Below are 24,918 nucleotides of genomic sequence, written 5' to 3' on the forward strand. Positions count from 1 at the left end.
GATTATGTAATTTGTTGAAGGCCACAGAGTCTATTTTTTGTAAAATGATTTCTGTTACCTACAGCATGTCAAATAACTCTACATTATAATTTCCAGTGGTGGCACAATGCTTCTTGTATGAAATTATGTTATAATTCACTTGCAAGTCCTTATTAGATTGTTTGTCTCCTTTTTGCTTTTTAAAAATGTAAAATCTTTTTTTTACGTTTTATTCTATTATTTTTAAAAATTAATTTTTATTGACGTATGGTTGCTTTACGATGCTGTGTTAGTTACTGTATACAGCAAAGTGAATCAGCCATACTCATATCTCCCCTCTGTTTTGGGGTTGCTTCCCATTTAGATCACCACAGAGCGTCGAAGAGAATTTCCCTGAGCTACCTGGTTACAGAGTTCATCGGTTCCTTTTGATACAAGTATATTTTCCTCAAAATCTGTTGTTTTACGTCATATCTCATGGTATCTCATAAGTCAAGGAAGGTAGTGAACAACTTTTGGACAATTATCTTCTTTCCCAAGGAATATCATTTCATTTCTTTCCACCTCCATACAGTCAAACCCTGAATATGAGAACCAGAAAAACTGAAGAAATATCCCAAGGAGAAATACACCAATTCACTTTGCTTTTCTGGTTCCTGAACTCTCCAAACATGTTATCAGCGACCCAGTTCAGTGGGTTTTGGTGATGACTTAGTGATGAGTGCCTATCAACGGTCCATGAGTAATTTTTGAATGGAGAACTTTCTTTGAAGGTGTTTACCCAGAGACAAATGAGATCCCAAGTCATCGGATTGATTGGCCTTTCCCCTAGGTACTGTCCAATCCTAAAGTTCACAGGTTTCCTCATTTTCCTGCTCTGCACAGTGAAGCGTCGGGTCCATTGGTGGCAGCTGCGGTGACTGCCAGAGCTTCTCTTCCACCGTTCCTGTTTCAAGGCTGCAAAGATGAGGGTGACCGTCCCCAGGAACCCCGGGACGGTGGCTGGAGTGGTGATGGCTGTGTTCCTGGTGCTGAGGATCCCTGGGGCTCACTGCAGAGATGCTCCGAGTAAGTGCTCGAGCTGCACCAGAGCTCTCCAATCTGGGAATTAACCTCCGACGTCTCTTTGGTTTAGGGTTGGATGCGGTGCACTCTGGCCAAATCACAGGGAGAATTTAGAAGGGCTTCTATCATGGTCCAGGTTTTTCCTCTTCAGAAAAAAGAATGTTGCTAGATTCCTTTTTCTCCACCTCTGCATTTGGAGGGAAGGCTAGTGTCTCTCAGGGAAAAGACCTTGGGATCGCAGAGTTCCGGCAGAAAAAGAGAAAGTCCATTTCTACACCAGAGCCCAGGCAAAATGAGAAGCGTTAAGACTGCTCAGAGAGTCAGTGGCAAGGATTTACTGTCCTAGGCACTCTTCAGGGCGAGGGGTGTTTATGTCCGCTTGGACTGAAGGTTGGAGAAATTCAAGACAGCTTTAGTCTCTGCAGCTTCACTCTCTGAGGAGGATGAGCTCCTTGAACGCGAGCTGCAGGTTCGCAAGCCCTTTGTCGGGTCTGAGAGGAGAAATGGGAAGGGTCCAGGCAATGACTGTCACTAATTCTGAGTTTATGCACAACCCTGAATCCATATCGCTGCGGAATAGGGCTGTGAGACTAGTGAAGAAAGAAGAGAATTGATATTTACTGTGCACGCACAGATTTCCAAATCCTGTAGTAATACCTTATACACATCTTTCCAAAGCACAAGCACATGCACACAGATGACTCTAGGGTAAGTGTTATTAGCCGCTGTTTATTTTTAAACATCGGTTATTTTGGAATACAACATTATTTGTATAATGCAGGCATTGTGCAAAACGTATATGGAAAGTTTAATAAAAGTGATACAGAAATATCCAAAAAACCAATAACCAGGTCTGAAATGACTATGCCCAGCACCCCAAAAGACCCCCATGTCCGTCTTCCTAATCACACCCACTTCTAATTTCCAGAAGTCAGCTCTATTATGACTCTTATAATCTTAATATTACTGCTTTTCTTCGCGGTTTGGACATAGATGAATACATCCTTAAACGATATAGAGTAGTTATTTCCCTCTTTAAATGTTCTGCACGTTTATTTTGTTACCAAACTGTTTTTTATTGAAGAATAGTTGGTTTACAGTGTTGTGCCGATTTCCGCTCTACGGCAAAGTGACTCATTTGCTGAGTCACATTTACAGACATTCTTTTTTTGTTCTTTTCCATTATGGTTTATCACAGGATATTGAATAGAGTTCTGTGTGCTCTACAGTAGGACCCTGTTTATCCATTCTAAATGTAGTAGTTTACATGCCCAAACTCCCAGTCCATTCCTCTCCTTCCCTGTAAGCTGCTAGAAACCACAAACCTGTTCTCCATGTCCGTGATTCTGTTTCTGTTTTGGAGATAGGCTTGTTTGTGCCGTATTTTAGATTTCACATTTAAGGGATATCATATATTTGTCTTTCTCTTTTGGACTCACTTCACTTAGTATGATAAGCTCTAGTTGCATCTGTTCTATGAATGTATTGTCACTTCTGCTCAAAATAATGTTTGAATTCTGTCATAGATCTTTCATGTAATAATCATCAATCCATTTTCATTGTTGTGTAGGAGATTCCATGTTATGAGTGTGCTACAATGTACTTATCCACTCTTTTTTCTTCTTTTATTTGAATTTCAAAGGTAGCACACATTCATTGTAACAATTTCAAATCTTATTAACATTCAGTTCAGTTCAGTTCAGTTGCTCAGTTGTGTCCAACTCTTTGCGACCCCATGAATCACAGCACACCAGGCCTTCCTGTCTATCACCAACTCCCAGAGTTTACTCAAACTCATGCCCATCGAGTCGGTGATGCCATCCAGCCATCTCATCCTCTGTTGTACCCTTCTCCTCCTGCCCCCAATCCCTCCCAGCATCAGGGTCTTTTCCAGTGAGTCAACTCTTCGCATGAGGTGGCCAAAGTATTGAAGTTTCAGCTTCAGCATCAGTCCTTCCAATGAACACCCAGGACTGACCTCCTTTAGGATGGACTGGTTGGATCTCCTTGCAGTCCAAGGGACTCTCAAGAGTCTTCTCCAACACCACAGTTCAAAAGCATCCATTCTTCGGTGCTCAGCTTTCTTCACAGTCCAACTCTCACAACCATACATGACCACTGGAAAAACCATAGCCTTGACTAGATGGACCTTTGTTGGCAAAGTAATGTCTCTGCTTTTTAATATGTTATCTAGGTTGGTCACAACTTTCCTTCCAAGGAGTAAGTGTCTTAATTTCATGGCTGTAATCACCATCTGCAGTGATTTTGGAGCCCCCCAAAATAAAGTCTGACACTGTTTCCACTGTTTCCCAGTCTATTTCCCTTGAAGTGATGGGACTGAATGCCATGATCTTAGTTTTCTGAATGTTGAGCTTTAAATCAACTTTTTCACTCTCTTCTTTCCACTTTCATCAAGAGGCTTTTTAGTTCCTCTTCATTTTCTGCCATAAGGGTGTTGTCATCTGCATAGCTGAGGTTATTGATATTTCTCCTGGCAATCTTGATTCCAGCTTGTGCTTCTTCCAGCCCAGCATTTCTCATGATGCACTCTGCATATAAGTTAAATAAGCAGGGTGACAATATACAGCCTTGATGTACTCCTTTTCCTATTTGGAACCAATCTGTTGTTCCATGTCCAGTTCTAACTGTTGTTTCCTGACCTGCATATAGGTTTCTCAAGAGGCGGGTCAGGCGATCTGGTAATCCCATCTCTTTCAGAATTTTCCAGAGTTTATTGTGATCCACACAGTGAAAGCCTTTGGCATAGTCAATAAAGAAGAAGTAGATGTTTTTCTGAAACTCTCTTGCTTTTTTGATGACCCAGCGGATGTTGGCAATTTGATCTCTGGTTCCTCTGCCTTTTCTAAAACTAGCTTGAACATCTGGAAGTTCACGGTTCATGTATTGCTGAAGCCTGGCTTGGAGAATTTTGAGCATTACTTTACTAGTGTGTGAGATGAGTGCAATTGTGCGGTAGTTTGAGCATTCTCTGGCATTGCCTTTCTTTGGGATTGGAATGAAAGCTGACCTTTTCTAGTCCTGTGGCCACTGCTGAGTTTTCCAAATTTGCTGGCATATTGAATGCAGCACTTTAACAGCATCATCTTTCAGGGTTTGAAATAGTTCAACTGGAATTCCATCACCTCCAGTAGCTTTGTTCGTAGTGATGCTTTCTAAGGCCCACTTGACTTCACTTTCCAGGATGTCTGGCTCTAGGTGAGTGATCACACCATCATGATTATTTGGGTCATGAAGATCTTTTTTGTACAGTTCTTCTGTGTATTCTTGCCACCTCTTCTTAATATCTTCTGCTTCTGTTAGGTCCATACCATCTCTGTCCTAAATGAAGTCAAAAGTAGAAGTAACTTCTTTCCCCTTCGTCTCCCCTTACCCCACCCCCAATTCCACTTCCTGGAGAGAATCCCTTTATCAGTTAGGTGATAACCGTCCAGATTTTTCTCTGTGCAATGGCAAATATTTATGTTAATTGACAAATTTATCTCTGCTTGCTGTCTCATAGGACACGCAAGCTTAACAAGGACAAATGGACTGTGGACTTTCTCCACTAAACTTTCTCTCCCAGATTTTCTCCTCTTTGTAAATACCACCACCATCCCACTCAGACTTTCAGGCCCTGAGGCTGGGAGACATTCTTGATTGTTTCTTCACTGTAGGATCCTGAGCCCAATCTGCTAGCTCTACCTCCAAAATATGGCCCTGTCCAGACACATGTCACACCCTCCACTGCCAACAACCTGGTCTAAGCCTTCATCTATTTACCCATTTTGATGTGCACTTTTGGATTGCTTCCACTTTCCCCCCTATGTATCCTGAAGCATATGAGCCTGCTTTTTATTCAACTATATATTTAGAACGGAATTGGAGGTTCAAAATGGAATATGTATCTTTACAACAGAATATCCAAGAGTTATTCAAATTGATTGCTTCTTATAAGAAGAACCCAGTTCTTGGCACCTTTGATACTCTCAATGTTATGTTTTCTTATCTGGTGGATATAGAGTGGTATTTCACTGTATTTTTCTTTTGAAGTATAGTTGATTTACAATGTTGTGTTAATTTCTGCTGTACGGCAAAATGATTTAGTTATGCACTTACATACATTCTTTTAAAAAATTACTCTGTTCCACTGTGGTTTATCACAGGATATTGAATGCAGTTCCCTGAGCGGTACAGTAGGAACTGTCTGTCCATTCTTATCTAAGAGTTTGCATCTGCTCATCCCAAACTCCCACTCCATTCATCCCCTCCCACAAGCCTGTTCTCTGTGTCTATATTTCACTGTGTTTTTAATTTGAATTTCTTTGATTTTAATGAGGATGGGCAACTCTGCCTATGTTTATTGTCTACTTGTTGTTTAGTCTTTTTTGTAGTACCTATTTTGACATTTCTCCCCTTTTTTTTCTATTATAGTATTTGTCTTATTTGTTTTTAAGGAATAAAAAAATACTATACTCCAAACTAAGCACATGGTCACCACCTGCTTTGCCAATGTTTGTTGGTACTTCCTGGCTTGTCTTTTTATTTTCTTGTGATATCTTGATGAGCAGAAGCTGTTATTCTAATGAAGTTGATCAATCATTTCTCCTTTATGGCTTGTCATTTTCATGATTTGCTTAAGAAATCCTTTATACTTCCAGAGTCATGAAGATGTTCTCAGATTTCATCTCTAATATAATAGTAGGATTGCATTTCATACTCAGAGCTTTAATTCATCCAGGTTTAGTTTGTACAGGGTGTGAAGAATGGTCTAGCTTCATCTAAATTTTTCCCAGGGATACAACTCTAAGGGTTGAGAGAAGATTTTATTTAATCCTTTGGTATTTTCCTTCTGTCGTCCATGCCCCCCTAAGACAAGTGGTTGGTTGGTTGGGATGCAAGCCTGAACTAAATCTCACCTGATGGGCTCTCCCACAGAGAATTTCGTGTACCAGTTTAAAGGCATGTGCTACTTCACCAATGGGACGGAGCGTGTGAGGCTTGTGGCCAGACAGATCTATAACAAGGAAGAAATCCTGCACTTTGACAGCGATCTGGGCAAGTTTGTGGCTGTTACAGAGCTGGGCCAGGTGTGTGCTGAGACCTGGAACACCCAAAAGGACCTCCTGGCGGAGTTTCGGGCCTATGTGGAGACGCTGTGTAGACACAACTACAAGGAGACGGCCAGCTTCACTGTCCAGCGGAGAGGTGGGTTTAGGATGGGCCGAGATGCCTTCACACAGAGCCTCGTGGGGAAGGACGCAGGAAAGTGATCTTTTGTGGTTTCCCAGCATCTTAGGGGGACCAGGAGGGGTGTCAATCTCTAAGGGGAAAAAATGTTGGAAGATCTGGCAGGGCAGAGTTGGGAGGGTGGGAAAATCATTGGGGGCTTCCTTGGTGGCGCTAGTGGTAAAGAACCTGCCAATGCAGGAGATGTGAGATGCATTGAGAACAGTAACTGGCAACTCCAGTCCTTTGAATGTCCCAAGCCCTGGCCGTATCTGCTGGGGCTTCTGAGTCCCTGTCATCTCCTAGACTCCACACCTTCCTACAACATCTGACTCTTGTGTACTTCCTTCATCCTTACCCTTGCAGAAGTAATTCTTCCTCCTTGAAATGCTCACCTTTTCTCCACCTTCCCTTTCTTTTTCTATTGAAATCTCTCATCCTTATAGTCCCAACCTCAAGAGCAGTGCTTCTGTCAGCTTCACTGGGGCAGCTAGATGGAGCTGGCTTTGGTCCTCCAACTGTGTGCCCAGCACACTTGGCATATATGTACACGTGCACATATATGGGTGTGTAAATATAGTTTAAAAGTTACCCCGTCTATTAGTAGATGCAAGCTATTATGTATCGGATGGATAAACTGCTCTACAGTCCTTCTGTAGAGCATAGGGAACTATGTTCAATATCCTGTGATAAACCATAATGGAAAAGAATATGAAAAAGAATATATATGCATATACATACATAATTGAGTCACTTAGCTGCACAGCAGAAATGAACACACTGTAAATCAACTATGTGGTGGTTTAGTTGCTAAATTGTGTCTGACTCTTGTGACCCCATGGACTGTAGCCCGCCAGGCTCCTCTGTTCATGGAAATCTCCAGGCAAAAATACTGGAGTTGGAGTATTGACAGAAACATTGGAAGTGGTTGCCACTTCCTTCTCCAAAAAATCAACTATACTTCAATAAAAAAATCAACTACACATCAGTAAAATCAACCATACTTCAGCAAAAAATTATTCCAGTCTGTGTTACAAAGAGCTTTCACATAAATGATCTTGTTCAAGAAACCAGTTATTGCTAAATAAAGGTCTTCTTCTATTACAAAGTAGGCTAGCATATAAACTAAATAAACCCAGAGCTGGAATTCTAATAGATGACAAATGTTTGTTATCTTTGTGTGTGTGTATGTGTGTGTGTGTGTGCATACAAGCATGTTAAGAGAACATTATTTATAACAAAGCCTGAAAACAATCCAACTTTTCATCGAGAAGCAAATTGAGGCATAACTATATAATAGACTACTACTCAGCAATAAAAAGAAATAAACAGGGACTTGCCTAGTGGTCCAGTGGTCCAGTTATCCACGCCTTCCAATGCAGGGGTAGTGGGGTTCTTGGTCAGAGAACTAAGATTCCACATGCCATGTAGCAAGTAAGCCCATGTGCCACAACAAAATATCTGTGCTGTAATGAAGACTCTCCTGCCACAGCTAAGACTCAACGCAGCCAAATACACAAATAAAATGTTAAAAAAAGAAACAAGCAAATGGACAAATGAATTGAATTATAACCATACAACAGAATACTATACAGCAATGAAAGGAACAGGAAACCATTACATGAATGCATTCAGAGAGATTATGTTGAGATACAGAAGCCAGAAACAAAATAGCACATATGGTAACATTCCATTTACATGAAAATTACAAACATGTAAGATTATAAACTATGGTGTTAGAAATTAGAATAATAATTGCCTCTGGTTAGAGGTGGCGGTAATTCCTGTTATCTGGCCTACTTCAGTTTCTAAGGACAGACTGCAGCCCCTGGTAAGAATTTCTTTGCTACCTCATTCTCTAATTTTGTCTTTTTCCTCCTAGTGGAGCCTACAGTGACTGTCTCTCCAGCCAGTACAGAAGACCCGAACCACCATAATCTGCTGGTCTGTTCAGTGACAAATTTCTATCCTCGCCAAGTTAAAGTCAAATGGTTCCGGAATCAACAGGAGGAGACGGCGGGAGTTGGGTTCACACCTCTTACTCAGAATGGGGACTGGACCTACCAGATTCACGTGATGCTAGAGACAAAACCGCAGCTTGGAGACGTCTACGTGTGCCGTGTGGACCACCCCAGCCTCCAGAGCCCCATCACAGTAGAATGGCGTAAGGGCCACTTCATTGACCCTGTGGACTCGACAGGAAAGAAAAAGTTCAGGGAGTGCACTGCGTCTGGTGGGGTGGGGTCCGTCTTCATCCCTCGTGTCCTACGTAACTCCCTGACACAGTTTCTGGGCTGGAAGTGACCGAGGACTAGATCCCAGCATCTCAAGTTGAAAGACATCTGTCGAGTCCTTATCTCATTTTCCCCCCAAGATGTGATGGTGGTCCCTTCACACGACTGGACCCCTCTCCCCTCTCCTCCAGGCTGCAGTTCAGCCTGAGTAATGCGCCTTCTGAAGTGCTCAGGCTCTGGGCTTTGACATAGAGGCTGGTATCTGAAGGTGACCCGTGGAGGACGGACAAACAGATGGACATGCCTCCTTGGGGCTACCATCTTGCCCCCGTCATCCATCAGAGCCCCCCGGGGTCTTTGCCTGCCCTCCCCTCTTCTGTCTGGTTTCTGAGCCCCTCTGTCTCTCATACACACGACCAGACTCCAGGCTTCCAGACGAGGATGCTGTGGGCTGTGCGGACACTGATGTGAGGGCTTTGACTTCCAGGGGCACAGTCTGAATCTGCCCAGAGCAAGACGCGGAGCGGAATTGGAGGTTTTGTGCTGGGGCTGATCTTCCTTGGTGTGGGCCTTTTTGTCCACTTTTGGGATAAGAGAGGTAAGGCACCTTGGGAGAAAAAGGGGAAGGCAGGTGCTGGGCTGAAAAGCCTCTGTTGATCCTTCTCTACCGACTGTCTCAGTGACGTTGGGGTGATCTTCTTTTGTGGCAGTTGAATCTTTATTGTATGTGAGTGGGAGAAGAGAAAAGAACGTTCTGGAACTGTCCCTTCCTTTCCTTTCGGAGGTTGAGATAAAGAGAGATGCTATTTTCTCACTTCGCAGGTGAATGAGTTTTTGTTTCCCTTCCTTTTCATTCTTCTGATGCCAGCTGATCCTGAGGCTCCATCCACAGGTGAGATCCCTCTCCTTCTGGTCTGGAACAATGACACAGACAGACAGAGCTGTGGAGTGGGCTGGTCTGGACTCTCTCACCTGCCTCTGTTATTCCATTCTTGGTTCACACCACATTCACTCATGTGAGTTGGGGTCAGGGAAAAGTCTGGAACCTTCTATGCAGTCTCTGCAGGAAACCTCAGAGGTGGTTTCTCTAGAAGAGGACCCAGTCTTTGCTATCAGCCATTCAGGAGTGTCTGAATGATGCCCCAGACTCCACCGTGACAGGAAGTACTCCTGAACTTGCTGGTAGGAGAAAGGACAGGACCCACAGTTCTCACCCATCCGATTAGTCCATGACCTGTGCTCAGAAGCTGGCCATGCGGTCCTTCAAGCTGAAGATGTGTGTTCACTTTAGTGGAGTATGGTCCTTCCTTAGTTCCAGGAGATGTAGTGAAGAGCAGGTGTTAGATGAGATTAATCTCAGTGTCCCCAAGGGACCCAGAGCGGGTAGAGCTGAATCTGCTTCAGGGGTGGGTGTGACTTATGAGTCCTGCGTCTCTCCTCCAGGGTTCCTGCACTGACCCCAGCGTTCTTCTTCCTGGGATCTGTCATGACTCTTTCCTGATCTTGTCCTGCTATTCCTCTCCGTGGTTCCTGCCTCCTTTCTCTCAGGACCTGTGAACAAGCCAGCTCTGCCCACATCATCCATCAGGACCTGACTCCCGGTGACCCAGAAGCAGCTGTCACATCCTCTTTTTGTTTTGATTTTTCCTGAATTTCTGCCCATGACTCAGCTTTCCTCGTTGGCTTTCTGAACCGCCTGCTGAGTCTGTTTGAACCATAAATGCCCTCAACAGGTATTTCTGATCTCATTCTCTTTTGAAGACTGCCCGTGAATTCAGTGTCAAACTCTTTTATGTTTCCATTAAATAGTTTTCAAAATTAAATAGATTTGTGAATCCCTTGTGTTCCTAATTCTTATTGAGTGTGATGGTGGTGGTCCTGGGGAAACACTAACAAAGAAAAGGTCAGATGCTCAAGTTCAGTTATGTCCCAAAGAAGGTCAGATCCAGGCAAGGCGACTAGAAGGTCTTGGGTCCCCGTCCTTGGTCTAATTCAGGTATCACGTAACAACATGAAGTGAGGTGTGAAGTAAATTCAATTTTCCATTGTTGTGGGCCCTGCAAGCTGGGACTCTGTGCAGCAGACTTTTCTGGCTTCTACTACAGTCTGATGAGTTTTCATATATTTGTGCAAGTGAAACAGTTTGGTCCCTTCATGGACCCAATGCCTGATGTGATGAATGAAATGAATAGCACAAATATCTTCTGTCAAATGCCCTGTCTCACTGGGGCAAAATATCAATAAAATTATTGCTCATTGACTTCAGACTACCGGAATGTATAATTAACAGTGGAAGCTTTTATTAGCAAGTATTTTTTTCCAGTGCATATGATGAAAATTTTCCTAAAATCAGCCTAAAGGAAAACATTCATTTGGGGGTTTCACGTAATTGGAAAGTTTGTGTTCGGATTTGACTTCAGAAAAATGCCTAGATCCCAGGACGTCAGTGAGACCGTCTCCCCTCTCTCTTAGCCCCTTCTCTGGGCCTTCTCCCCTCCTGCCTCAGTCTCTCCTCTCAATGTACTACTTCTTTCTGTATCTCTCTCCATCTATACCTCCGTTTTCTTCTTTTTCTCTCTCTCTCCCTTTCTCTTTGTTGTCTCTGTCTGGAGGACCCTTTCTCTCTCTGTTAATCTCTTCATTGGTTTTCCTGTCCTTCTGTCTTTGACTGTGCTTTCCTTTTTATACCCATGTTCAGCTTGTGAGTGCTTCTCTTTCTCTGTATTTTGCCACCTCTTCTCCCTCTACGCCTCTCACGTGCATTTCTGCACTTACTGAGCCCGCCTCTCAGAGTGTCTCCCGTCCACCCCTTCACGCCTCCATCTACTGGCTCACGTGCCTGTCACTGCTGCGCTTTCTGTCATTCTCCCTGCCCATTATCTCTCTGTGTACATTCTCTCTTGATATTGCTCATCTCGCTGCTTCTCTCTGTCTCCACTTCCTTCCTGGGATACAGGTTTCCGGCTTTCTCTGGCTCATGCTCTGTGTATGTCTCTTGAGTTCTGCTCGTCCCTGTTTCTGTCTCTTATTTTCTCCTTTGGGAATCAAGCATTTTCCACATGGCTAGTAATACGGCCATCTCAAATTCTCAGCCCATCACCCAAATGACAAAAGACCATTATGTTGAGTTCAGTTTAGTAATCTAGATGAAGTCTGATTGAGTGACACTCCAAGCTTTCACTTGGACAGTCACAGGAGAGTCACTTTATCCATAAGTATGAAGGACTCTGATTGACCAGGGTTTGGGCTTGGACACAATTCTCTGTCATAGATGGGGATTTTTTTCCTTTCCCAAAACAAGGGTGGAAAAGAGTAAGACTGGATGGGTACTCAACATTGTCACCACCATCATCCATTATGCAAAACTTTGATACCTGAAGCTTCTCTGTCTCTGCTTTTCTGTTTGAAAAAAAATTCAGATGTTTCCTCTATGTAGAATTTATGTAGTTCATATACAACCAATGCTTCACTTTCCTATTCTAAAGGGAGAAACACTAGATCACATTGACCTCCAAATCTAGGACTTCTGATGATGTAAATTTCTTTTTCTACCATGGATATGGCTCTTAGTGGTCCAAAAATTGTGGTGAAATGATAAGTTCACCCCCCATTAATACAGGAGGAAATGATAGCATAACCACAACAAAACTATAATCATCAAATGAGTGAAAGGTTCAGAGTGCGTCCAACTTACTGAGCTGGCAGAGGAGTAACATAGATCACAGAATCTGGCTGAACCTTGGCTCTGCTCCCGAGAAGGGTCTACACTGCCCTGGTCCTACCTGACCCCTCTGTGAGATGGCCCAGGACAGGGCTCTCCTGTGTGACACAATTTAGAAGGCCTCTTCATTTTGGTGGGTTTAAAGGGGCACGTGGCTTTGTGTGGGCACTCTGGATGCTGAGGAATATCTTAGGCATGTAAAATTCTTTTTTTTTTTTTTACATTTACCCAAGGCATTTTTTTAGTGATTTGGAAATAAATTAAGGATACTATCTCAGTCTACCATTCTAAAGAATTATTCATCTAAAAAAAAAAGAATTATTCATCTACACTACATAGTAAGCTTTCATTGACATTCTTCTGCTATGAAATGAACAATCTTTAGATAGATTTGACATAACATTTAGAAATTTTTAACTTTTAAGCTTATGTGTGTGTTTTTAATAGTGCATTAGAAAAGATGCAGAATTTCATAGAAGACAACTTCATATTCGAACCTATACAGTTATTCCACTCAGTGCTGAATGTAAAATTCCTAATTCTTTTTTTTTCCTGGAATTTTTTTTCTCTCACTTCTTTCTTGTTTTTTCATAACCTTTCTTTATTTTTTAAAAAATATAAATTTATCTATTTTAATTAGAGGCTAATTACAATATTGTATTGGTTTCGCCATACATTGGCATGAATCTGCCACGGGTGTACATGTATTCCCCATCCTGATCCCCCCTCCCACCTCCCTCCCCATCCCATCCCTCTGGGTCATCCCAGTGCACCAGCCCTGAGCACCCTGTCTCATTCATTGAACCTGGACTGGCGATTCATTTCACATATGACAATATACATGTTACAATGCCATTCTCCCAAATCACCCCACCCTCGCCCTCTCCCACAGAGTCCAAAAGACTGTTCTATACACCTCTGTCTCTTTTGCTGTCTCGAATACAGGGTTATCGTTATCATCTTTCTAAATTCCACATATATGCGTTAATATACTGTATTGGTGTTTTTCTTTCTGGCTTACTTCACTCTGTATAATAGGATCCAGTTTCATCCACATCATTAGAACTGATTCAAATGTATTCTTTTTAATGGCTGAGTAATATTCCATTGTGTATATTTACCACAGCTTTCTTATCCATTCGTCTGCTGATGGACATCTAGGTTGCTTCCATGTCCTGGCTATTATAAACAGTGCTGTGATGAACATTGGGGTACACGTGTCTCTTTCAATTCTGGTTTTCTTAGTGTGTATGCCCAGGAGTGGGATTGCTGGGTCATATGGCAGTTCTATCTCCAGTTTTTTAAGAAATCTCCACACTGTTCTCCATAGCGGCTGTACTAGTCTGCATTCCCACCAACAGTGTAAGAGGGTTCCCTTTTCTCCACACCGTCTCCAGCATTTATTGCTTGTAGACTTTTGGATAGCAGTCATTCTGACTGGCGTGTAATGGTACCTCATTGTGGTTTTGATTTGCATTTCTCTGATAGTGAGTGATGTTGAGCATCTTTTCATGTGTTTGTTAGCCATCTGTATGTCTTCTTTGGAGAAATGTCTATTTAGTTGTTTGGCCCATTTTTTGATTGGGTCATTTATTTTTCTGGAGTTGAGCTGGAGGAGTTGCTTGTGTATTTTTGAGATTAATTCTTTGTCAGTTGCTTCGTTTGCTATTATCCTCTCCCATTCTGAAGGCTGTCTTTTCACCTTGTGTATAGTTTCCTTCATTGTGCAAAACCTCTTAAGTTTAATCAGGTCCCATTTGTTTACTTTTGCTTTTACTTCCATTACTCTGGGAGGTGGGTCATAGAGGATCCTGCTGTGATTTACATCAGAGAGTGTTTTGCCTATGTTTTCCTCTAGGAGTTTTATAGTTTCTGGTCTTACATTTAGATCTTTAATCCATTTTGAGTTTATTTTTGTGTATGGTGTTAGAAAGTGTTCTAGTTTCATTCTTTTACAAGTGGTACCCAGTTTTCCCAGCAGCACTTGTTAAAGAGATTGTCTTTTCTCCATTGTATATTTTTGCCTCCTTTTTCAAAGATAAGGTGTCCATAGGTATGTGGATTTATCTCTGGGCTTTCTATTTTGTTCCATTGATCTATATTTCTGTCTTTGTGCCAGTATCATACTGTCTTGATGGCTGTGGCTTTGTAGTTTTTCTGGGAATTTTTGCAATAATTCATAATTTTGTGTGGTGTACTATGAAACCCTAATGGGGGAATCTGTTAGGCAGTAACAACTGATAAAACTAAATTCTTGATGAATTGAGGTCCTGAAATGCAGGCTCAATTACTGTAGCTTCTCTCTCTTTTGGCTATGACTTCAAGTATTTCAACTGCAGCCCCAGGTCCTCAGCTTTTCTATTCTTTTCTCCTGTGAATGAGCAGGAAAGGATGACAAAGAGACAGATTCCTCTGATGCATCTTCTCAGGTTACATTCTAATGAAAAACTTTTCAAATGAGAGGCATTTAGGCCTTTATTAGGAAAGAATTGCATCACATTTGTAAGGTTCCTAAAAGGTCATTCTACCCCCTCACACAGATTTTTCCTGGCCCTTCCTAGGTAGCAGACACCTACCCTAAGTGTTTCCTTTTTGTCTAACTTTACTTCTAACAATGTATCTACGGAGCAGATACCTTAATTTTTAAACTATTTGTGTTAGTTATGTTGGATTTTTGGCCATGAGCAGAAAGTATGCCTCTTAAAGATGATTTATATTTATGCTTTTGATGGACTGGATTGAAAAATTTGATTCTTTCCTGTTGTTTAAGACACTGCCATTTCTTTTCTGAATTATTGAAGCAGCCTCCCACTCATTTCTCTACTCCTTTCTCAATTCCTACACTTTACTTTCCACAGAGCAATAAGAAATATTCTGAAAACCTAAATCACATCACATCTATATAAGGCCTAAACATCTCAAATGTTTTCCTACAGTACTTCAAATTAAATCTAGATTCCTCAGTTGGCTAACAAAATCCTCTGTGACTTGGTCTTTGTTCATATTTCTGAGTTCATCATATGCCTTTCTACTGTTCCACTTCATCTGTTTGGGTTATACTGGGTGCTCTAAGAAATCAATCTTAAAAATTCAGATTTGCAAGGCTGCTGAAGAAAGTGAAATTCCCAACTTTTAGGCTGTGCATACTTTCCCGTCAACACCAGTATAGTCCCTGATACAGAATAAGAATTTGGTACATACTTGTGGTTGGCTTCATGGAGATCTCTGTTTCAGGGCTTCATCCATCTGGAATCTTTTCTATCTTGGTGTATATTTGTTGTATATTTGTACTCTTGTGCCAATACCACACTTCGAATGACTATAATTTTATCATGTGCTTTGATATCTGGAGTGTCTTCCCTATTCCAGTCTAGATTTTCTTTTCAGAATTGTCTTGGCTACTTTTGCACACCGACATACATATAGAGGCCTTCATACAGCAGGATTACATCATTATCATCCCATGTTAATTTTGGTGTTTCCCATATTTCTCTTTGATGAATGGGAAATGGTACTATTTGAGTGGGATTTAAAAGTTGTCTTCATACTGTGCTCTCTACAGGAACAGAATTGCTTAATCATATAAGATCTTTTTTTTATTCTTTTTTTTTAAAATTTTTCTTTTCATTTATTTTTATTAGTTGGAGGTTAATTACTTCACAACATTTCAGTGGGTTTTGTCATACATTGACATGAATCAGCCCATATAAGATCTTAAAGTCAGCAATCTTGCTAAATTCTTATAAACCTCAAAAGTGATTTTTTTTTTTTTGATTCCCTAGCAGCATGCAGAACTTCCCCAACCAGGGGCTGAACCCACACCCTTTACTGTGAAAGCCCCTAGACCACTGGTCCACTAAACTGCTGTGGGGGGCCCCTCTCGTAAGTGACCTTGAAAAATTTTTTGATCTCTCCCAAACACAGTTTTTGTACACAGGTATAACGTATTAAAAATAATAGGTTTGTCTCTTCCTGTCTGACCTTTTTAGCATCTTTCTTTCTCTACTTCTTTGAAAGAGATATCCAGTAAACTAGTGAATAGATGTCATAACAAGCTGCTATACTTGTTTTGTTCCTGAACCCATATCATCCATCTGTTCTGAAGTTCTCATTCAAAGTATCTCTTTTGGAGCTGTTAGTGCCTGAGACAAGAGGAAATGGTGTTTATCTAATTTCTGTTAATCACAGAAAACATGTTAAAAAGTGATGGCTTCTCCAAGAGAAACTTTTCAGTACTCAAAAGTTGACATTTTTATATGATTCAGAGTACATCTAACTCTTCAGTGTTCTGGCTTTCTATAAATGAATAAGTAGTCAATATGTCATCCACTGGGACTTGGTACCCTGAAAGAAAATGCCCATGAAGATGATAAATTGGTGGAAAGACTTAGAAGCAAGGTCTTGGCCCTTGGGTGGAGATGCCAAGGTCTACTTCTGATGGAGGTAATAAATTAGCACTGACACAGACAGCAATTGTGAATACACATTCCTAAATGTAAGGCTCCACTATAGTAGGCGTTCAGCACTATTATTTATTTATGGCAGAAGAGGGCATTGATTTGGCCTAAGGAGTTTCCCTCCCTACACCCCCGGCTGTTCGAGTGGTAAACATGGACTGTTTGCATAAGAAGAGCCCAGAAGAACAAAATTTACTTTAAATGCTTTTAAGCAGAAAGGAATTTATTGGAAGGCTTACTATGGCTTGGAGAATCAGCAGGTCATGGGGTGGAACCAGATCAGGCAACCTGAGAAGCTAGCCTGAGTCAGAAGCATCACATTACAGAAGGTCCTGACTACAGGAAGCTACTGTTACATCTGTCTTTTTACACCACGAAGTGACAATATCTCCTAATTCTGTGGCCAGAAAACAAAGTGCACCCACACTGGTGTCTTCTCAGGAAAGAAAACTGTCAGCATGTCCAAGCTTCTTTAGAATGCCTCTGATCAGCCAGATGGCATCTAAGATTATCTAGGAATGTGGACCTGGGTATGATTATACTAAGTTAGGTAAGTCAGACAGAGAAAGACAAATATCATATGATATCACTTGTGTCAATGGACATGAGTTTGAGAGAACTTTGGGACATAGTGAAGGACAAGGTCGTCTGGAGTGCTGCAGTCCATGGGGTTGCAAAGAGTCAGACATGACTTAATGACTGAGCAACAAATCACTTGTACGTGGAACCTAAGAAAGTGGTACAAATGAACTTACTCATAAAACAGAAACAGACTCACAGATGTAGAAAACAAACTGTGGTTACCAGGGGGAGGAGTGTGGGGGGGATGAACTGACAGGTGTAGACTGACACATATGCACTGCTGTATGTAGAACAGATAACTAGGAAGGACCTGTTGTGCGGCACGGGAGCCCTGCTCTGGACTCTCTAATGGCGCATATGGGAAAGAACCTAAAAAAGAATGGATGTCTGTTTTTGTGTAACTGGATCACTTTGCTCTGGAGCAGAAACTAACCTGATATTGTAAATCAACTATACTCCAAAAAGATTTTAAAAATCATATGATATGATTAGAGGCGGAATCTCAGAAAAAATGATACAAATGAACCTATTTACAAAACAGAAATAGACTCACACAGAAAACAAATTTATGGTTATCAAAGGGGAAAGGTGGGTTGGAGTGATAAATTAGGAGTTTGAAATTAACATATCCACACTATTATATATAAAATAGATAACTAACAAGGACCTACTGTGTAGCACAGGGAATTCTACACAATATTTTGTAGTAACATGAATGGGGAAAGATTTGAAAATAGATATGTGTATGTTTATAACTGAATCAATTTGCTATACACCTGAAACTAACAGAACATTGTAAATCAACTATAGTCTAATACAAAATAAAATGTTTTTAAAAATAATGAAGAAAAAAAGGATTATCTGTGAATGTGCTTTCTGTCTAAAGCACAGCTCAGAAGCATTAGAAGAAGTCAAGAGGTACATTGTTTGAAAACCCACTACACAGGGGACAGGGAATCCTTAAAACTACTTTATTTCTCTTAGTAATATCAGTTATTTCCAGATAGAACCCTCTACAACAAAAAATAAGGGGGGATGATATTGTTACACAATAGGTAATGTGCAGATCAACCACTTTTGTGTTCAATAGAGATTTTCTACTTAGAACAACAACAATGTCTAATCACTCTTGTGTCTCAAACTCACAACCAGTTCATTTAGGTGTGATTCTCAATGAGAAATCACTGATTTGCCTGTCTCTTTATGCAGTATTTTAAGCTATTTTTATGGCTTCCTTCTTTTAGTGACTGACGACTGGCCTGAGGAAGGTCTTATCTTGCAAACACAGGCTCTGGTTTCACTGAGAAGCCAGCATTACCGCACGTTCCCTTTAATCTGCTGTGGGCAGGGAGTTTCCAGAAAAGCAGAGTAATCTGGGCAACTCTTCCACAGGGTATCTGTGCTTCCCTCTGCTTTCACTCACTTTTCTGTCCTCTCACTCCAGAAAAATCACATTCTTTGTCTCTTTATGGCTGTAAAACATTTTACTTGAAGTGGTAAAATAGAACTCTATATAGAAAAGCAAGTTAAATCCATTGATATCACTACACATACACAAACGGCTAAATTGAAAAAAACAGCAATGGAGACTATCTAATGTCAAGATGTCTTGTAACCCAAATGCTCACCTTTTGCGTTTGGTTGTGTAAAATAGTACAACCAGTGCTTTAAAAGGCTGGCTATTTCTTGGAAAGATAGTCTTATCCTATGACAGAACAATGTGGCTTGTAAATCCTTACCTAAAGAAATGTAGACATATGTCCATAAAATGACTTGTTAAAAATGTTCAGAGCCACTATTTATTATTTATATTAGCCCCAAACAGAAAATGACTAAAAAGTCTCTCAGCAAAATAAGATATCAACAAATTTCCTTTCTTCAGAGAATAACAAGGAGCAAATTATTCATACAGGCAACATGGATGAAACTCACAGGCAACAACAAGCATCGTGTTGGATGAAGGAAGTCGGACAAAAGAGCACAGACTGTGCCATTTCTTGTTTGTGAAGTTATGGAAGTCTACCTTGACGCCCAGGGAGCTGTGACTGTAGTAACTCTAGCACAGTGCTCCTTCAGATGAGATACATGGGGGGTGACTAAGGATTTACCACACATGTGTCTCCAGAGAAGGGCTTCCCAGCAGGCTCAGCGGTAAAGAACCCGCTTGCCAGTGCAGGAGACACAGGTTTAATCGCTGGATGGGGTCGATTCCCCGGATGAGAAAATGGCAACCCACTCCAGTATTCTTGTCTGAGTAACCCCATGGACAGAAATTATGATGAACCTAGACAGTGTATTAAAAAGCAGAGACATCACTTTGCCGACAAATATCCATGTAGTCATCCAAGTTACGGTTTTTCCAGTAGTCATGTATGGATGTGATAGATGGACCATAAAGATGGCTGAGCACCAAAGAATTGATGCTTTCAAACTGTGGTGTTGGAGAAGACTCTTGAGAGTCCCTTGGACAGCAAACCAATCAATCCTAAAGGAAGTCAACCCTAAATATTTGTTCGAAGGACTGATGCTGAAGCTTCAATACTTTAGCCACCTGATGTGAACAGCCAACTCCTTGGAAAAGACCCTGGTACTGAGAAAGATTGAGGGCAGGAGGAGAAGGGAGTGACAGAGGATGAGATGTTTGGATATCATCACTGACTCAATGGACATGAGCTTGAGCAAATGCCAGGGGATAGTGAAGGACAAGGGAGCCTGGTGTGCTGCAGTCCATGGGGTTGCAAAGAGTTGGACACCACTGAGCAATGGAACATGCATGCATGCATCAGCAAAAAGTGAAGAGATTGTGAATAAATGGCTACGATCAGTCACCACACTGAAACATTACAATGTACCCAAGCCCTTGTCTTAGACTGCTTCTAGGAGAAATAGATTTAAGACAAATGCTTTGTGCAATTATCCTCAAGAGCCAGGTTAAATGTGAATTTGTTGCTATTTTTTAGTCATTAAGTTGTGTCTGACTTTTTGTGACCCCATGGACTGTAGCCCGCCAGGCTCCTCTATCCATGGGATTTTCCAGGCAAGAATAGTGGAGTTGGTTGCCATTTCTTTCTTCAGGGGGTCTTTCTGACTCATGAATCGAACCAGTGTCTCCTGCTTGGCGGGAGGAGTCTTCACCACTGAGCCATCAGGGAAACCCAAATGTAAATATATATGTACACTTAGTCGCTCAGTCATTTCTGACTCTGCGATCCCATGGACTATAACCTGCCAGGCTCCTCTGTCTATGGGGATTCTCCAGGCAAGAATACTGGAGTGGGTTGCCATGCCCTCCTCCAGGGGATCTTCCCGACCCAGGGATCGAACCTAGGACTCCTGCATTGCACGCAGGTTATTTATCATCTGAGCTACCAGGGAAGCCCAAGAATACTGGAGTGGGTAGCCTATCCATTCTCCAGGGGATCTTCCTGACCCATGAATTGACCCAGAGTCTCCTGCATTGTAGGTGGATTCTTTACCAGCTGAGCTACCAGGGAAGCCCAATATAGCTGTGTTTTTCGTGTTTCATCAGAATGCGGCCCTAGAGAATCCCCTGGTGGGCTAGTGCTTAGGGTTCAGTGCTTTCACAGCTCAGAGCCCAGGTTCCACCTCAGTCAGGGAAATGGGAACTAAGATTCCATAAGCCTTTGTGGCATGGTCAAAAAAATAAATAAATAAAAGCAGACTTATAATTGTTTACCTTGAAGCACACTTCGTTGCTTTCTAATTACAATTTCTTATCTCAAAATCAGTAATAGATTTCCAGTAAGATTTATTTCCCTGTAAATTTAAAGAGACAATATATTAATCTACTAATTTTTGATTATGAGGTTCTTAAAATCACTGCTATACATTACTAACCCAACAGACATTAGGTCTAGTTTTGTTGTTAACAGAACTCCCAAACTGAGTTTAAGAGTATAGGAGTAATTATCAGCTCGCTCTGTGTGCCTCTATCAGTAAATACTTTCCTTCACAATCTTACAACAAATTAAAAAAGTAATTTGTTGAGATCCAGGCAATTCTTTTCCTGTTTTTATTTTTTTGGACAATGTAAAATTCAAGAGAAAATGGTTCTGATGAAGTACCCCTAATTACATGTCAGCATTCACTTTTTTTTCAGTGCATATCTACAGGAGTGAAATCCCAATCAAAGGGCTTCTGCAGGGCACACAAGCCTCACTCATTATATTAAAACAATTTATATAATGTTTTGATTGGGTCAGGTCTCAGTTCCTCCATGTGGGATCTCTAGTTCCCTGACAAAGGATGAAACCTGGGCCCCCCACATTGGGAGCACCAAGACTTAGCCACTGGACCACAAGGGAAGTCCCTCATCCATTATTTTTAATTCTCTGTTTTGCCACTTCTGTTAGGAAACCATTGACCAGAACCACCCGCCTTGGCCAGGCACAATAACCACATGCACGAGTTGTCTCACAAAAGGATGTCCCGATAAGGAACAAGGTGTGGCCAGGAAGACCAGCTGGGAGAATTTGGGAAAGGCCCAAAGGAGGGAGGAGACATCACCCACCGGCTGTCCTACGGACTTCCCAGAATCCTTTGCTCTGGAATTCATCTCGGCAGAGTGACGCGTGAGCCACCAGGAAGGACCCTGAGTCCAAACGATCGGCCAGAGACAACCGGGAAACTAACCCGTCATCGTAAATCCAGCACCGCGAACCAGGGGCCGGAGCAGTCCTCCAGGGCTGCCGGCCCTCCTGCTCTCCGCCGGGCGCCCCTTTATGGAGTCTCTTGCTCTGTCAGCACATGTGTCTCCTGGGACAGCTCATTTCTGGGTGTTAGACAAGCGTCCAGTCTCGGGCCCCGGAGGGGGCTGGGTCTCCCTTCCTGCAACCCTTCCGGTATCTGGCTGTACCAGTGATTCACTCCCCAGCCCTCTGTTTTATTTTTATTCTTGGGTTTTTACTTTTCCCTGAAGTGCTTCCCTCTCCCTCCTTGTCTTGCTTTCTGAGGTACCTGTGAAGTGACCACTTCCAGTTTCAGGTCTTTCCTGAGCCTGCATCTATCGCTTGCCCTAAAACATCACTGGGGATGTTCTTTTTGAGGCTTTGCCGCTAGAACTTTCCTAAGGAGTCCCATCATCCAACAGAAAATGTTGACTACTTTCCTCTATCATGTCCAACAGTATATGCTTCATGTAATCTATTTACCTTGAACTGAGCCTGGGGGTCCTTTAATGAGGATGGGATGGGTAAGAGTCCTCACAATTCTTCCAATTATTTTCCTTATTGAGCCACATCCTTGGGCATTGGATCTTAAATTTCTATTAGTTTAAAAGGTCTTCGTGTCTCTTAAGTGTAAACACATCATTTTCCTTAAAGAGCACATTTCCTGAAGTAAATTGGATTTATATTTCCTGAACTGGATTTATATCTAGGAAAGCTATATACACAATTCTTCAGCTTATGACTTGAGAATAATGTTTTTATAATAGGAGATATAATAATACTAACATTTCTTTTAGAGTGACATGTTACTTCTGTAGAGAGAGTTTCATAAACCTGTGTGCAGAGTTTCATCAAGAACAAACCATGCAGTTTATAAAACAAAACACAGCCAGCTTCCCAGGAGCATCTTGTGTGTACCTTCTGATTACTGTCTTTTACTTTAAGAGGAAAATATTACTCTGAATTTTGTGAAAATTATCTTATTTTTCTTATGCATGCATGACTTTGAATTTAATATAAATACAAAATAACTTTACTTATTGGTTCTGTTTGTTTCTTTTGATAAATACTTTGTTTATGAGAGTCACCGTTTTCTTGTGTGTAGTTATATGCACATCCATTAGGATGGCTATTACCAAAAACTCAGAAAATAGCAAGTGTTGGCATGAATGTGGAGCAATAGGAACCCATGTACATTGCTGATAGGAATGTAGAATGGTGCAGCCGTTGTGGAAATCAGTATGTTGGGCCCCCCAAAAATTAAACATACAATTACCATTCCATCTAGCAATTGGAACTCTCTATTATATCTCCAAAGAACGGAAAGCAGGGACTAAATAAGCAATGTCCACAAAAGCATTATTCGCAGTAGCCAAAGGTGGAAACAACTCAAACGTTTGTTGATGGCTGACTGGATAAACAAAATGGAGTATACGGAGATAACGGAATACTGTGTGTGTTCAGTTGCTCAGCCGTGTCCAACTCTTTGCAACGCCATGGACTGTAGCCCTCCAGGCTCCTCTGTCCATGGAATTTTCCAGGCAAGAATACTGGAGCGGGTTGCCATTTCCTTTTCCAGGGGATCTTCGCGACCCAGGGATCAAACCTGTGTGTCTTGTGTCTCCTGCGTTGCCAAGTGGATTCTTTACCACTGAGCCACCTGGGAAGCTCAGTGGAATATTATTAACCCTTAACAAGGGAGGAAAAGTGGACAAAGGCTACAACATGGCTGAGCCTTGAGGATATTATGCTAAATTAAAATGAGCCAGTCGCAAAAGGACAAATACTGTATGATTACATTTATGTGAAGTGTCTTGAATAGTCAAATTTATAGAGATAAAAAGTAGAATGGGGATATCCCTGGTGGTCCAGTGACTAAGAATCTGCCTACCAATGCCAGGGACAGGTTTGCTCTCTGGTCAGGGAAGATCCCACACATCGTGGGGCAACTAAGCCAGTGAGCCAGAACCACTGAGCCTGGTCACCTAGAGCCCGTGCTCAGCAACAAGAGGAGCCACTGCAGTCAGAGGCCCATGCGCAACTAAAGAGTGGACCCCACTTGCCACAACTAGGGAAAGCCCTTGCACAGCAATGGAGACCCAGCACGGCCACACACACACACACAATTAATAACAAAAGTAGAATGGGGGTTATCAGGGCCTGAAGGGAGGGTGGAAGTAGAGGCATCATTTAGTAGTTACAGAGTTTCAGTTTAGGAAGATGAAAAAGTAATGGTTGATGGTAATGGTTGCACAACACAATGGACATGTATTTAACACTCCTGAACCACACCCTCAAAATGGTTGAAATGGTACATTTTAGTTATGCCTCTTCTACCATAATGAAATAGAAAAGGAAAGAAAGGCCAAGAAACAAGAAAGTTAAGAATGCCTCATGCCTGGGATTGGTGTAAAGATGTTTATAAAATTAAGTAGTTTAAGCAAAAAGAATGCTCAGCAAGGACTAAATGTGACCCCTGGAGTTTGGACATTGAGATTGGAGTTTTGGTTCCAGATAATATGAATTACAGTCAGAGGTAACATAATGGGTGCTTTCCATGTGACACCCATTAGGTTAAGTGTTTTATGTGTATTACCTCATGGATCCTCTCAACAGCCCATTTTATGGTTGCTAAAGCGATGCAGATGACACCATCCTTATGGGAGAAAGTGAAGATGAACTAAAAAGCCTCTTGATGAAAGTGAAAGAGGAGAGTGAAAAAGTTGCCTTAAAGCTCAACATTCACCAAACTAAGATCATGGCATCTGATCCCATCACTTCATGGGAAATAGATGGGGAGACAGTGGAAACAGTGTCAGACTTTATTTTTGGTGGGCTCCAAAATCACTGCAGATGGTGATTGCAGCCATGAAATTAAAAGACACTTATTCCTTGGAAGGAAAGTTATGACCAACCTAGATATCATATTAAAAAGCAGAGACATTACTTTGCCAACAAAGGTCCAT

The 24,918-nt window shown here is 41.7% G+C and overlaps 1 protein-coding gene across 2 annotated transcripts; it reads left to right on the top strand.

The window, feature by feature from the left end:
- Positions 1-943: 943 nt before the first annotated feature.
- LOC110146963 (boLa class II histocompatibility antigen, DQB*0101 beta chain-like) lies at positions 944-10,327 on the top strand. Of its 2 annotated transcripts, XM_020908112.2 has the most exons (6): positions 944-1,047; positions 5,980-6,249; positions 8,153-8,434; positions 8,992-9,102; positions 9,327-9,396; positions 9,948-10,327. In XM_020908112.2, exons 1-5 carry the CDS (start codon positions 945-947, stop codon positions 9,332-9,334), a joined length of 774 nt encoding a protein of 257 aa, XP_020763771.1. In that variant the 5' UTR covers position 944; the 3' UTR covers positions 9,335-9,396; positions 9,948-10,327. The 2 variants fall into 2 exon arrangements, with proteins under 2 accessions (XP_020763771.1, XP_070312759.1); XM_070456658.1 differs by having other exon boundaries at positions 8,992-9,396.
- The last annotated feature ends 14,591 nt before the right edge of the window (positions 10,328-24,918 follow it).

The sequence above is a fragment of the Odocoileus virginianus genome, chromosome 27 (assembly GCF_023699985.2).
Source record: "Odocoileus virginianus isolate 20LAN1187 ecotype Illinois chromosome 27, Ovbor_1.2, whole genome shotgun sequence".
In the NCBI taxonomy this organism is placed as follows: domain Eukaryota; kingdom Metazoa; phylum Chordata; class Mammalia; order Artiodactyla; family Cervidae; genus Odocoileus; species Odocoileus virginianus.